Here is a 14,950-nt window from a genome sequence, read left to right as displayed (position 1 = left end):
ATATATAAGGCAAAGCCCTCACTCACTGATCACTAATTCTCCAACTTCCCGTGTAGGTAGAAGGCTGAAATTTGACAGGCTCATTCCTTACAGCTTACTTACAAAAGTTGGGCAGGTTTCATTTCGAAATTCTACGCGTAATGGTCATAACTAGAACCTATTTTTCTCCATATACTGTAATGGACTTCAGCTGGATGACCGTGGGGGGCGGAGTTGCGTGTGACATCATCACGCCTCCCACGTAATCACGTGAACTGACTCTGAATGCAGTACGTAGAAAACAAGGAAGACTTCCAAAGAGCGCTGAACAAAAAACGCCATTTCACAATTGAGAAGGCAGCAAAAGATTATGAAGCGAGTGATGCATACAAGCATATTCATAAGTGCAGCTACTGCGGAAACAAAGCACGGTGTGAACCGTAAGTTTAAATTAAGTTTATAGACACACTCCCGCTGCCGTTTGTCATGCCTACGATGAATATGGTATTCACGAGATACAAGTTTAATGAGAAGACATGAGGTATAAACAAGACTTTGGATCACTTTGTAACGGAGTTAAAATTGCTGTAGCAAGAAACTTTGAAGTGCCAGGTCTTAGCTAACATTAAATAAAGCCGTTGACATCGCGAGATCGCACGAGCACAGCTGAGAAGCTTCGATGTATGTACTCCGAGCGGCTCATGTCAACTGACTTTGCAGAACTGGAAAAGATTAAATTAAGTTCATACACACGCTACCGCTAAATATTCGCAGGCAATTTCCACAACTTAATACCGGGAATACCTGTTGAACATCTTACATTCACGAGTACCGATTTGGGTGGTGAACACTTCAATGAATGAAACCTGTTATCTTTACAATGGTTGACAAACACGGAATATAACTTGAACGCAACACATCCTCCAAATACGAACCTGATTGAAAGAAATAATGATAATCAAATCCTTGATGACAGCAACACTCATAACGGTCACAAAACTATTACATTGACAATCATGTTACGTTATTTTTAAAATGTTTCCTTTTCTTAGCACAAGCACAGCTGAGAAGCTTCGATGCATGTACTCCATAACGCATTAAAAAAAAATAAAGCATTTAATCACACTTTGCATTCCATGCAAAGGGGAACATTTGTCAATGCATGATTTCCTGGTACATTGATTACATTGATGCACACATCAGAGCTACAAAAATGTAAGAGTCAGAAGATAGCGTGTTGCTAGGACTGATCAGAGGTAAATTTCATTTCAAAAGCTTACCTGACGGAAGCCTTGATAAAAGCATGGTTTTGTGCAAACTGTGCGAAAATGAGTTTGCATACCACCGACGCACTCCAACCTTATGTTACCATCTAAATGTAAAACATGTTACATACAGCGAGCAAAGAAGCTGCACTAGCAGTTCGAGTACCAACAAAAGGTGTCGGCAGCCCAAACCTCAATTAGTAAGTCAACATCGGTCAAACTTACAAATTCTCTTGCAAAATGGATTGCTTTGGACTGTAGACCACTAACAGTGGTGGAAGATAGGGGGTTAGTTAGAAAATGTGCTACGGTTAGCGTCAGGAGATCCAACTTTCCAACTGCCGTGCCGAAAGACTATTTCAAGTAAAATTCAACTGCTTTATGACACTGAAATGCAAGCAAAATTAGATGCATTACAGAGCGCGGACTTTGTGGCTCTTACTGGGGATCATTGGACTTCCGTGACCATTAGTAATTTTGATTACATCTAATTACAAAATGTTCAATGATCACACTGTTTTAGCCTAATGTACAAAATAATTTTGGCTAAGGTTACTCAGAGTTTAAAGGTGAAGCTGGTCAAATTACCTTTTATGATTCTGCCTTATTTTTTTTTTTTTTAAGAAGAAAAACTGCACTTTAATGTTGAAATTTTTGTTATTATTATCTAAAGACAATACCATTCTGAAAATGTACTTAAAGTACTTAAAATATCACTATATTTTTAAGTCTGCCCAATTTAAGCCAGGGATGATATTTTGTTTCTGTTTTGAATTGAAATGCAGTTTAAATACATTTTTTTTTTCAGAAATTAAAACAGCTTGAGTTTACAATATTCATGTACATGTCTATTATTTGATTCTGTCGCCCACTAAAACCCTTTTAAATAAAAAAAACATTTGCGATTTGTGGCAAATTTTCATGTACGATTACATATGATTAATCAAGATTAATTAATTACACAACCTCTAATTAATTACATTAATTTTTAATCAAGTCCCACCCCTAATATATATATACCTGTACATACAGTATATATATGTATATATGTGTATCTATATATGTGTAAATATACAGTATACAGTGGAACCTCGGTTCACGAACGTCCCGGTTCACGACCAAAAAGCTCGCCAAACTTTTGCCTCGGTTCACAACCACACACTCGGTATACAAGCCAGTTTCCCTTGCCTGCCTGAGCTGAGCTGAGCTGAGATGAGATGAGAGAGAGAGAGAGAGAGAGAGAGCAAGAGCGAGCGAGCACGTGCCTGCTGGGGAGGGGGAGGAGGAGATTGCTGTCAACGTCCGCCATGTTGAACTTTCTTATTTATGGCCCCATCTTCACGAAATTTGGTAGGCGGCTTCCCTGCGCTAACCGAAACCGATGTACATACTTATTTCGATGGTATGAAGCCACTGTCGGCCGCCATATTGAACTTTCCGACGTCACTAATTCTCCAACTTCCCATGTAGGTAGAAGGCTGACCCCCATCTTCACGAAATTTGGTAGGCGGCTTCCCTGCGCTAACTGAAACGGATATATGTACTTATTTCGGTGGTATGACTCCACTGTCGGCCGCCATATTGAACTTTCCAACATCACTAATTCTCCAACTTCCCTTGCAGGTAGAAGGCTGAAATTTGGCAGGCTCATTCCTTACAGCTTACTTACAAAAGTTGGGCAGGTTTCATTTCGAAATTCTACGCGTAATGGTCATAACCTGAACCTATTTTTCTGCATATACTGTAATGGACCTTAGCCCGATGGCTGTGGGGGGCGGAGCTGCATGTGACATCATCACGCCTCTCACAGAATCACGGGAACTGACTGTGATGGCAGTACGTAGAAAAGAAGAAAGAGCTCCCAACAATAAAACAGCGGAGAACCCATGGATTAAATAAAAAGGCTGCTTAGTTGGCGAAGCAAGGAAAAATGACGGTCTTATATGGCGTTTGTTTATAAAACAGTGGAGAAGCTGTGTAAACGCTGCTTCACAAAAAAACAGCGGAGCGCCTTATATGGGCAGGCAGTCAGCCAAAGAAGGGAATCAATAAATAACTATAATCGTAATAAAGGAACAAAAAAATAGCGGAGAGCCCGCGGATTAAATAAAGGAAATGGGTATCTGAACAGTAAACCAAGTCTAAAATAGCTACACAATAACTATAACAATCGTAATAAACGAACAATAAAACAGTAGAGAACCGCAAAGCAAGGAGAAAGGATGGACTTCAACCAATCAGATTTTGAGTTGGTGTCAGTAGGGCCCTTTAGCAGGCCTACGGCAACCTCACCATATTCAGACCAAAGCCAATATGAGGAAGTCTACAACGCTATTGAACGCATCATAAGCGCTCTGAGCGAAAGATCGTCATGTGCACTACTGACAACTCCATGGCAGGATTCTGGACAATATTATTTGCCAGACACAGACCAGATTTCAAGACAATGAAAACCTGATGTTTGTCACGCTCCTCGAGCCCCAAAACTTTCGGGAATACAAGAAAAATTTCACGCATGCAGCCTTCTACACTTTAAAACAACAGCCACAAAGCGCTTTTGGATCTGTCTCGGCTAAAAATGGAACTGACTGTAATGTATGCTATGAATGATTTTGCAGGAAAATCTCCCACTGATCTCTTTGACTTCATCAGAAAATGAGAGCATGGGGCGGCTGTTCACATTGGTATATTTGGCGGTGAGCATTCCCGTGTACACTGCTTCTGTCGAGCGGACATTTTCAGCCCTAAAGCGGATTCAAACTTATGCCAGGAATACCATAGGGCGGATTCTGCCTTTCACCATTAGCTTCGATGGGGATAGAAAGTGAGGTTTTGATGGAACTGAAGCACTACGATAATCCTTACAACAGAGTAATTGAACTGTTTTTGAGGAAAGAGAGGACAATGGATTTTGTTTACAAATAATCAGAATTTTTGGTGAGTAAAATGTTGTGATTTTCCTAAATGATATTGCACGTTTATGAGTTATTATTGATGTTTTTTATGTGTGTCGCGGCTGTGGCTGCAGTAGAAAGGAATTTGTTCATCCCTGGTTTGTCTAGAAAATAAAGGCATTTATTGTGGCTACAGGAGTGTATATATACATATATATACACATATATATATATACACATATATATATATATACACATATACATATATATATATATATATATATACACATATACATATATATATATATATATATATATATATATATATATATATATATATATATATATATATATATATATATATATATATATATATATATATATATATATATATATATAAAAAACACCCGATCTACATACTGTCAAATAAACAGAAACACACGCTGGTGCAACACGAGAGGCTTAAGTAGCGGACGTCCGAGGTTCGATTCCCAAGACGGGGTGTAGTGAGTGCTTACGCCTGATGAGCCCAGAATTAGGGCGAAACACGTGCCGCGTATTGTTTGCATTATTTGACAGTAAAACTATTTCAGCATATTCAATATATATAAATCAGCGCTTCCCGATTCATTTTACCCTTGCACCCCCTTGGTTTGAGAAGTATGAAAAAATATGAGGTTAACGCAGAAAAAAAGATCACCAATTGAAGCTTTATGAATAATGGATACTTTATTCGCCATCAATAATTATTTTGGTAAAGCCATACTCAGTGTGATCCTCCTTCCATGTTCTAATTTTTTCGCAACTAGCCATGATTACATGAACGGTAAAAAAGTAAGAGTGAAGCGAGGGTGACATATCCAGTCAGGCAGGCGACAGCTCAATAGCTCGAATTTGGATATAAGTAGGTTCTATTTAGTCAACAAAAATATCTTTGGTAGGAATGTAAGTTGAATTTACTATTTAAATTTCTATGGTGAAAAAAAATGTATGCAATGCTGACTAAATTTACCTTTCATTACTACCAAACATATTTTTGTCGACTAAATAAAAATTACTTATATTTAAAATTTAAATAGATCTTAAACAGATACGATACTTCATAATACCCACGCAGCACTACAGTAAGTGCACGTAAGAGCAAGAGTCATCCGTTTTTTTTTTTTCATTTTTCTTCCTCGATGGATTCTGGCATCCCCAGCAACAGCTGCTCGCACCCCAAAGAAGATATAGATATAGATATATATATAATATATATATATAGATATATATATAGATATGACAACAACACTCATATCAATGACAAAACAATTACATTAACAATCATGTTATGTTATTTATAACATTTTCCTTTTCTTTTTCATAAACTTCTTTAACACACTACTTCTCAGCTCTTGGCCTTGGTATTCTGCTAGTATATATATATATATATATATATATATATATATATATGTATATAAACAAGTTGTCTTAGGCTGCTATAAGTATACACACACATATATACTTGGGTAAATGTTACTCACTGCAGTGTCTGAAATTATATCTTTCTTTAATCCTTCAGTGTCTTACTCTGTAAACCTTCAAACCATTTAGTGTAACTTTCCCAAATATTGCCTGGACATTCAGTGCTTAGTAAAATATATACAAATATAAATTGAGAGCATGTGCTTTTTGTTATTTTTTTATGCTTTCGCTTCTGCATTTAATATACTTCACTTCCCTCTGAATTTAAATAACCTCCAGGTGACAGGTTTAATTTTCAGTAATATACAGCTATAAATACATTAAAGTATTTCCAATTTCCTTTTTTCGCAACTGCTCTTGTGTTTATAAGCTCTTATAAAGGATAGTGCTGGAATCATCTGCCCTGCACACGTCATAAAGCTGCTGTTTCACAGATTTTTTTTTTTGTTAATTTATTTATTCACTGATGAGTTTGCTTAAATTTCCTATCGCTTCTAATTTTTTCGATGAGCCTGAACTTCATGTACTGTATGAAGTATACATACAGAACCATCTGGCAGCTCTCCACCACTATCTCCATGCCCAAAAGTTAAATTCATTTTACTGACTTTACACTTCACTGTATAGGCTGAAAAATTGTGTTTTGGTAAGGCAAATTAAGATTTTTTATGTTAACTAAACACTGTAAAACTACTATATAATATGACAGATCCTAAAGATGTTCTGTATAATTAGATTTTTAATGAATATTAAATCTAGACAAACATCTCCTGTCATTTATGTTTGAGATACTAGATTAAAAACAACCACTGAATTCTATGAATGCTACGAATTTCCATTTCTGTGTTGTTCCACTGTTTGCTGGGTTTTCCAGATTCATACAATGGATTCAGAAAGTATTCAGACTGTTTACTCTTTTCCTATTTTGCTATGTCGCAGTCTTGAGCTAAAAATAATTTAAATTATTTTTAACCACGTCAAACAACACTTAATACCTCAGAAAGCAAACAAACGTTTGCAAATTTATTAAAAATAAAAAACTGAAATTTTATACTGAAAATAATTCACTTTACTCAGGACTTTGTTAAAGCACCTTTGGCAACAATTACAACCTGGAATCTTCTTGGGTATTAAGAAACTAGCTTCACGGTTTGGAGGGGATGTCCTGCTATTCTTCTCTGCAAATCCTCTCAGGTTCTTTCAGGTTGGATGGAGACCGTCAGAGGACAGCTGTTCTCAAGTCTTTCCAGAAATGTTCAATTAAGTTCAGGTAATATCTCTGGCTAGGAAACTCTAGGATATTCCCAAAGATGTCCTTATACCACTCCAGAGTTGTATTTGTCTTTTGCTTAGGGTCTCTGTCCTGATGAAAGTTGAACTTTTGCCACAGAGTGCTCTAGAGTAGGCTTTCATGAAAGATCTCTCTGCACTGTATTATGCTCAGCTTTCCCTTAACACTGTCTAGTCCCAGTCCCTCCCACCACCAACATGCATCATTGTTGAAATGGTATTGCACAGGTGATGAGCGGTACCCGATTTGCTATAAACAATATGCTGATTTTGGTTTCATCAGACCAGAGAATCTTGTTTTCTTGTTCCAAACTTCTGTTTAAGAGTTATGAAGACAGCAGTCATCTTGGGAACCTTTAATGCTGCAGAAATTTTAGCAGGGTCTTACCCAGATCTGCGTCTCAACACAATCCTGTCAGTAATTCCTTCAATCGCATGACTCAAGTTTTTGCTCTGATGCACATTGTTAGCTCTGGGATCTTAGGCAGACAGATGTTGTTAGACCTGTCGTCACTGTTGAGGGCATTAGATTGGATTAGTTCAGGTCAGGTAGGAGAGGACGCTGGCGTTGAATGTTCGCCGCTTCTCCCTTTGAGCTTTATGAGTTTTATATTACTAATTTATTATTTTACTTTTACTTTAGTTTTTAGTTAAAAAGTTTGTACTTTTTTGTACTGTTTCATCGTCTGCCGTGGGTTTTTACGGATTTTACCGAGTTTTATTAAGTTTTAGCCGACTACTCACTTGTTGCCCGGTTATACTGTTTTACCGTCTGCCGTGGATTTTACGGATTTTATCAAGTTTTGCTGTCTACTCACATGATGTCCGGATGCCCTGATGCCCGGATTTTCTGTTTTATTGTCTGCTTTGGATTTTACGGCGCTGTCTGGATAGCATCTCTCCTTTCTTCCTCGGTCAGAATGGCGCTCAGTTATTCCAGCTCACAACTCCGCCGACTTAATCCTGCAACCACTCCTGAAATTAACATCTCCATCATCAAAGAACTTGGACTCCTTCGCCGTCCTCGATACACTCATAGAGGCTCCGGTCGAAAGTTCATTTTCCATAACCTGCCAAAGTGCTCTGCTACCAATATTCCATCTTTCTGGTCACCTGTCGCACGTTTGACGCGTCATCAGAGCACTGTCATTCCAACTACTATCAACAAGTATTGTGAGATCTTTGCACTCCAGCATGGGAAACATCAGAGCTATTGAGAGAAACACCGCGAGATTCTCACATCCCCGCTTGGATTTATTTTGTGGAGTTGATTCTAAGCTGTGTGGAGCGGATTTTAATGTTTTGCGACCAGGACAGAGATTGACCTCACAGTCATTAGTCAAATTTGAACTGTTTAACTCTCAATCCATCTGCAATAAAGCCACACTGATTGAAGAACACATCAGGGAGAAAGGACTTGACTTCATGTGTCTGACAGAAACATGGCACCAGTCAGAGGTTTACTCTGCATTAAAAATGAAGCCTGTCCTCCTGGCTACAGTTACTTGGAAGCAGCTCGCAGCACTGGGCGTGGTGGTGGCTTAGCTATCATCCACCATCAGGATTTGGGGTTGTCCCATATCTTGATACCTGCAACATCCTCCTGCGAGTGCCTTGCATTTAAATGTAAGCCTCCTTTTCCCATAACTGTTCTCCTTATCTATCGACCTCCAAAACCCAACTCTGCCTTCATCCCGGAAATGACTGATCTTCTCACAACACTCTGTGCTACCTCTGCCAACATCATAATTCTAGGAGATATAAATATTCATGTTGACAATCCCACAGGTTATCTCAATGCTGATTTCCTTGAGCTATTGGATTCTCTTAATCTACAACAACATGTTGATGTCCCCACACATTCCAGGGGTCACACACTTGACCTGGTCATTTCAAATTCTGCCTTAATCAGTAACTTACAGGTATATGATCTTGGTATTTCAGACCACAAAGTAGTGTCAATGGAGCTGCCCATTCTTTCCCCCCATATCAAACTAAAACGACAGATACATTTCAGAAATCTGAAGAACATCAATGTTGATGCCTTGGCCCTGGACCTTAAACTCTCCTCTGACCCTACCAGCTCCCTCTCTGTTGCTGACCTTGTGGACTTTTACAACCAGTCCCTGAGCAGTCTCCTGGACTTCCACGCCCCCTTAACATCCAGGTCCGTCTCATTCTCGTGCTCAGCACCTTGGTACACCTGCGAACTGTGAAAAATGAAGACGGCTGGCCGTGTCCTTGAGCGGCGGTTCAAGGCCTCTGGGCTGACTGTCCACAAACAGGCTTATAGGGAACACGAGGGTGTATGCAGAAGCTCTGAAGGTTGCACGGTTCAGGTTCTATTCCACCATCATCAGCAACAGTTCCAGGAACCCCAAAAAACTTTTTCAACTATAAATCACCTTCTCAAACCTCCTTCACCTGCCCACTCTGAGGCCACCGATGAGAGGTGCAATATGCACATAAATTTCTTCAAACAAAACGTTGATAACATCCACTTACACCTCGCCCCCACGGATATCCTGCCAGCCCCAACTGTAGACCTACTGTCTGAGACTGTCCAGCCCCTTTGCTCATTCTCTGTTGCCACACGGGAAGAGGTGGAGGATGTCATCAGGAAAATGAAACTGTCTACCAGTTCCCTGGACCCTTTCCCCTCAGCTTTACTGAGGGCCAACGTCTCTGCCGTCTCTCCACTTATCACCAGGATCATAAACCAGTCCCTTTTGGCTGGCCATATTCCTTCTTCACTAAAAACTGCTGTCATCAGACCCCTACTGAAAAAACCCACCCTGGATTCTGAAGTTCTCTCCAATTATAGGCCCATTTCCAATCTTCCATTTCTCTCTAAAGTTCTGGAAAAATAGTTGCAACTCAACTTCATGACCACCTCAAACTGAATAATCTGTTTGAAAAGTTTCAGTCTGGTTTCCACCCTGGCCATAGCACCGAAACAGCCCTGGTCAGGGTCACCAATGATCTTCTGATAACAGCAGATACTGGTTCCCCTTCTTTACTCATCCTCCTTGACCTGACAGCTGCTTTTGACACAATAGACCACAACATTCTCCTTCACCGCCTGAAATACACCATTGGACTCTCTGGAAATGTTCAAAATTGGTTCACATCTTACCTGACCGGCAGAACTGAGCACGTCGCCCTGGGCAGCGCAAAATCTCATACCCACAACGTCACTTGAGGTGTCCCACAGGGCTCTGTGCTAGGCCCCATCCTTTTTACCATCTACATGCTCCCCCTTGGAAATGTCATTAGCAGACATGGTTTATTTTTTCACTGCTATGCTGAAGACACTCAGCCTTACCTCAGGACTACCCCCACCTCCTCTACTGCTCCTCTGCCAATCTCTACATTGACTACCTGCCTGGAGGAGATAGAGGTGTGGATGAGGCTCAATTTTCTTCAGCTAAACAGATCCAAAACAGAAGCCATCTTAGTTGGCACATCACACCATCTCCGCTCTTCTACCATCACCAGTATCACTTTGCTGGCCAAAACATTCCCTTTCCACATCTGTCACCAATCTGGGTGTTAAAATGGACCCTCAACTCACCTTTGACGCCCACATCAAACACCTCTGTAAGTCTTCCTTCTACCACCTCAAGAATATTGCTAAACTCCGACCAACTCTACCACCTCAAGAATATTGCTAAACTCCGACCAACTCTCACCCTGAAAGATGCAGAGAAGCTCATCCATGCCTTTGTGTCCTCCAGGTTGGATTACTGTAATGCGCTCCTCATCGGGATTCCTGGCAAGAGTATTCAGAGACTCCAGTATATTCAGAATTGCGCTGCCAGGATCCTGATGAGGGTGCGAAAGCATGACCATATCACCCCAATCCTGAAAACACTTCACTGGCTCCCTGTTCCACTCAGAATTGAGTTCAAGGTCGATTCTCCTCACCCATCAGTGCATCTGTGGACATGCCCTTTACTTACAGGAACTCCTTACCCCTCATACCTCCTCACGCACTCTCCGCTCTGTACACACTAACACTCTCCAAGTCCCTAGAACCAAGCTTCGCAGTATGGGTGATAGGGCTTTTTCATCTGTGGCGCCAAGACTGTGGAACGCCCTGCCTGACTACCTGAGAGCCCCACAGTCGACTAATGTTTTTAAACGGAATCTAAAAACTCATCTTTTTAGAAAGATATTTTGTTAAAGCATACATAGATTTTCTTGTTTTATTATTTTTGTTTTACTATGTAGCACTTTGAGATTTGAAGCGCAATATAAATAAAATTTATTATTATTATTATTATTATTATGTTAGCCTTTCAAAATTATGTCCAATCAATTGAACTGACCATAGGTGGACTCCAAACAAGGTGCAGAAATACCTCAATGATGACAGAAAATAGATAGAATGGGATAATACCAAGCCAAATTTCAAGTGTCATAGTAAAGTCTGAAAACTTGTGTCAATGGAATATTTAATTTTTAAAAATTTACAAACATTTAAAATGTTCTGTTTTTGCTTTATCAGTCTGAGATATTGAGTATCGAGTATGAAATGATTTTTAAGAAGGTTGCAACATAACAAAAAGTGTAACAAATGGAGGGGTCTGAATATTTTCTGAATTCACAGCATATTCAGGTAACTCAAGTCTACATTGCAATTATACACCAGTTTAAACCTGTTTTTTTAATGTTATAAGAATGCATTCTTCCACTATTTGCACTGTAGACTACACAATGCATTTTAAGCATTTTAAGGTTGATCTAATACAGATCTAAGACAACTCCACTATTTTAGTCTTTCCAGCTTTTCTAAATAAAGTGTATATTTATACTCACTAACCCAAGGATGCATGCAGATTTGTTACTAGTAAATCATCATATTTATTTGTAGACAATTTCAATTTATGGTTACTATATTTCTGATTCTATTTCAGTAGATTCCCTACCTGCCAGTAATGTTTAGGGATATTTTATTAATAAGATTACTCTGTTTAACTTTTTTTTTTTTAATTTTATTGTAAGAAACCCCACCCTAAACTCCCTGCTCTACCTCAATCCCTAGTTGAAACAGTCTTCAAAATATGCCTTCCCATTACAGTACCTGTGTTCAACTATAACCCATTCCTGAACTATATATTGTCTCTGTCCCAAAAAAATGCCTCAATGAGCCATAAATTTGGTATTGATGTAACATCAGAGAAGACAACATTGTCTTTTGTCCTCTTATGCTTATACCTACTGTAGCTGTTTAAAATGTGCCCCACAGAACTGACAGTCTTCCATTACATATGCCATTTCTTAAAATAAATGGCTCTCCCACAGCCCTGGTTAACAGCTTAGTAAAATGTTTACAGAGGTATACCACCAGTGCACCAGAAGGCAACACACCATATGAAACTTCCTGTCACTGGTACAAATCTGTGACTCCTCCCATCAATTAATGAGGTACCAATTAACTCAACTTTCCTTTTCCTGGTGGGGTGGTTTTGAAGTGAACAACTGCAGTTCATCATTTCCATCTACTACAGCTGACGTATGGAAGTCACTGTCCAGCTCAGCAAAATAGTTGAACACCTCTGACTCTGAGGTTTGTGCCTCATACCCTAAATGATACCCTTATTCCCTAAACATCTGTATAACTATAGACCATCTACCTTTACATCTCTGGACTAAAGCTTTCTCTTGTGTCATCATGAAAAAGCACACACTCTTCTTCTCTAAATTACATCTGGACAAACAAATGTAACTCTCTGTTGCAAAGCAGGAATTTTTGCAGGCTTACCCAGATCTGTATCTCAACACAGCCACCTTAAATTCAGCAACTCTAAACTTCAGGCCTTAGGCATAAACACAGACCTCAAACGGCATGGCCTCACAGTGTCAATTTCTGATCAAAAACTCTAAGCAGGACCTAATTTTTTTAAATAATAATATAAATTTATATACAAGGGTAAAGCTAGTTTACACCCCCTCCCCCGATATCATCTGTGAGTAACAGCAAATGTGTGTGCATGACTGTACCTTGAGGCGGACCGATATTAAGTGGTTCCTGCTTTTAACCCAAAGCTGGCATAACAAGCCATATCCCCTTAAAAAACTAAAGTGGATAAGTGGGCTAGAAAATGGAAAGGTACATGGGTCCGTGACTTTTTCTAGCAAAAGGGTTAACACAGCTTATCCAAAGATTAACAAAGGAACACAGCTGGATTAAACTACAGTATATTGTAGGGCACACAGTACACCAGGGTTGTTTAGTTAGCAATAAATATCTCACAACAACTGAAATAAAATATGTGAAAGTACACATTAGGCATTTTGAAAAGAAAAAGCTTTGGGCATTTCAATTTAAATGTAAATTAGGTTAATTTCTGAGATTTCTGAGTAAATAATATTAACAGGTGCATATGTCCACATTAACAGCCACTGGTCTTAAAATATATATATATATATATATATATATATAAATAAATAAAAGAAACACGTCTGTTGACAACTGACTACAGTGTCAAATGTATTCAGATCCTTGAAGTGAATTGCTTAACCGGTCCATGTAATGCATTTTGCAACAGACATGTGACCTACTCATGACTAGTTTAGAAGAAAGGAAAAAAACAGATGGGAGGATCGTGCGACCTATTCATCAATGATAAGTGCTGCATGCACAATGAACAGTATAAACGCGCATTTTGGAGTTCCCTTTATTAAATTTCTGTAGCTGCTTTTAATACCCGAAACAACCAATCCCACTTTAAAATGCCTTTTTTCAAGTAGCGATGTAAGCGTCACTTACATTTTGCACTTTTTTTTACCCCAAGTGTTAAACTCAAAAGCGACATGCTGAAGGTTAGGCGTCAAATCCTTTCGCTGTCACACACTTCAGACTGCTACCCAACTCTCCTGATCTGACTTTGGATCTGATACACGTGACAAAACATTTGAGGTTTGTGTTCGATGAGCTATCAGGTGTTTGAAAGCAAAGCATTGAAGATCTAGTGCCCTCTGCCATCATTAATGCAATATCAAAAAGGAATTCCTACCAGGAGATTTTAACGAAAACGAAAAAGTTATGGCATCCATTGTCAACCTCCCCTGTAATTGTAACTAACTTTCTAACGGATTTCATAAACGTCAAATGCTGATTTTTACCTATTGAATGAGAACAGCTCTTCTTTTCAGTGTCTACATACAAGAAGAAACATTACAATCGTCCAATGTGAAATACTGTTTAATTCATAGTTGTACAGGCCTATTATGTAAACGGCTTACTCAACTTTTAAACTTCATCATACCTCAAATAAAAATGGACAACTAATGAAACATTCACACTATCATTGATGCTAACAGTTTGTGTTGCCCTAACTATTTAAACGTTAACTACTCGGCTATAAAAAATATTTTTACTCACATATATACACTGACAATTTTGAGAAGGCTTTGTTTGAGCTTCCTCCATTTTAGAAGAGAAATCCTTTTTACCGAACCATCGGGTCTGGGTCCCTTAATTATTAACACATACACTGTCTGCGCATTCTTTTGTTTTTCTAACAATCAAGTTCTTGTAACATCCGAATACAAACCACTGTCACATCAGACTTAGAACTTCTCCCCACCCCCTTCCAGAAAATATCACTTACTATTCGGGATTCATTGTTGACATGTCACTTTAGACGCCCGCTTCTTATGAAACAATGGTCCTCTCCGCAGTAAGCAATTTACAACAAAATATGGCTTTATCAAATTAAAAGTTACAAGTCCCCCCCAAAAAATAAACCACAGGCGAGCTGTCTCAAACCCAAAATGGCTGCCAATATAACCAGGAAATAGCAACTCCTAAAACACTGGTGTTTGCAAAAGCGTAAGCCGTAGGCATCCTCTATAAATATGGGAGTTGTAGTCTTTTCAAAAAATCAGTCTTTAGCTAGCAAGATACGCACTGCAATAAAGAACTACAGTTCCTAGGGTGCTATGCAACTCCGACGCATGCGTATAACGTACGTCTTTTTTTAATCAAGCCGGCCTGTTCTACTGCATCGCTGGTAACTGTCGAAAACGTGTACGTCATCAATGAAACGT

The 14,950-nt window shown here is 39.0% G+C and overlaps 1 protein-coding gene across 1 annotated transcript in view; it reads right to left on the bottom strand.

The window, feature by feature from the left end:
* The window catches only part of rab1ab (RAB1A, member RAS oncogene family b), a 71,730-nt gene extending 57,027 nt beyond the window's left edge, over positions 1–14,703 (bottom strand). The window contains exon 1 of the mRNA XM_039738786.1: positions 14,512–14,703. Within this exon, the coding sequence (XP_039594720.1) occupies positions 14,512–14,534 (23 nt within the window). The 5' untranslated portion in view covers positions 14,535–14,703. The remainder of the gene's footprint in view (positions 1–14,511) is intronic.
* Positions 14,704–14,950: the final 247 nt, after the last annotated feature.

The sequence above is a fragment of the Polypterus senegalus genome, chromosome 16 (genome assembly GCF_016835505.1).
Source record: "Polypterus senegalus isolate Bchr_013 chromosome 16, ASM1683550v1, whole genome shotgun sequence".
In the NCBI taxonomy this organism is placed as follows: domain Eukaryota; kingdom Metazoa; phylum Chordata; class Cladistia; order Polypteriformes; family Polypteridae; genus Polypterus; species Polypterus senegalus.
The sequence above is the reverse complement of the archived record's forward strand: the minus strand, read 5'-3'. Positions and strand labels throughout refer to the sequence as shown.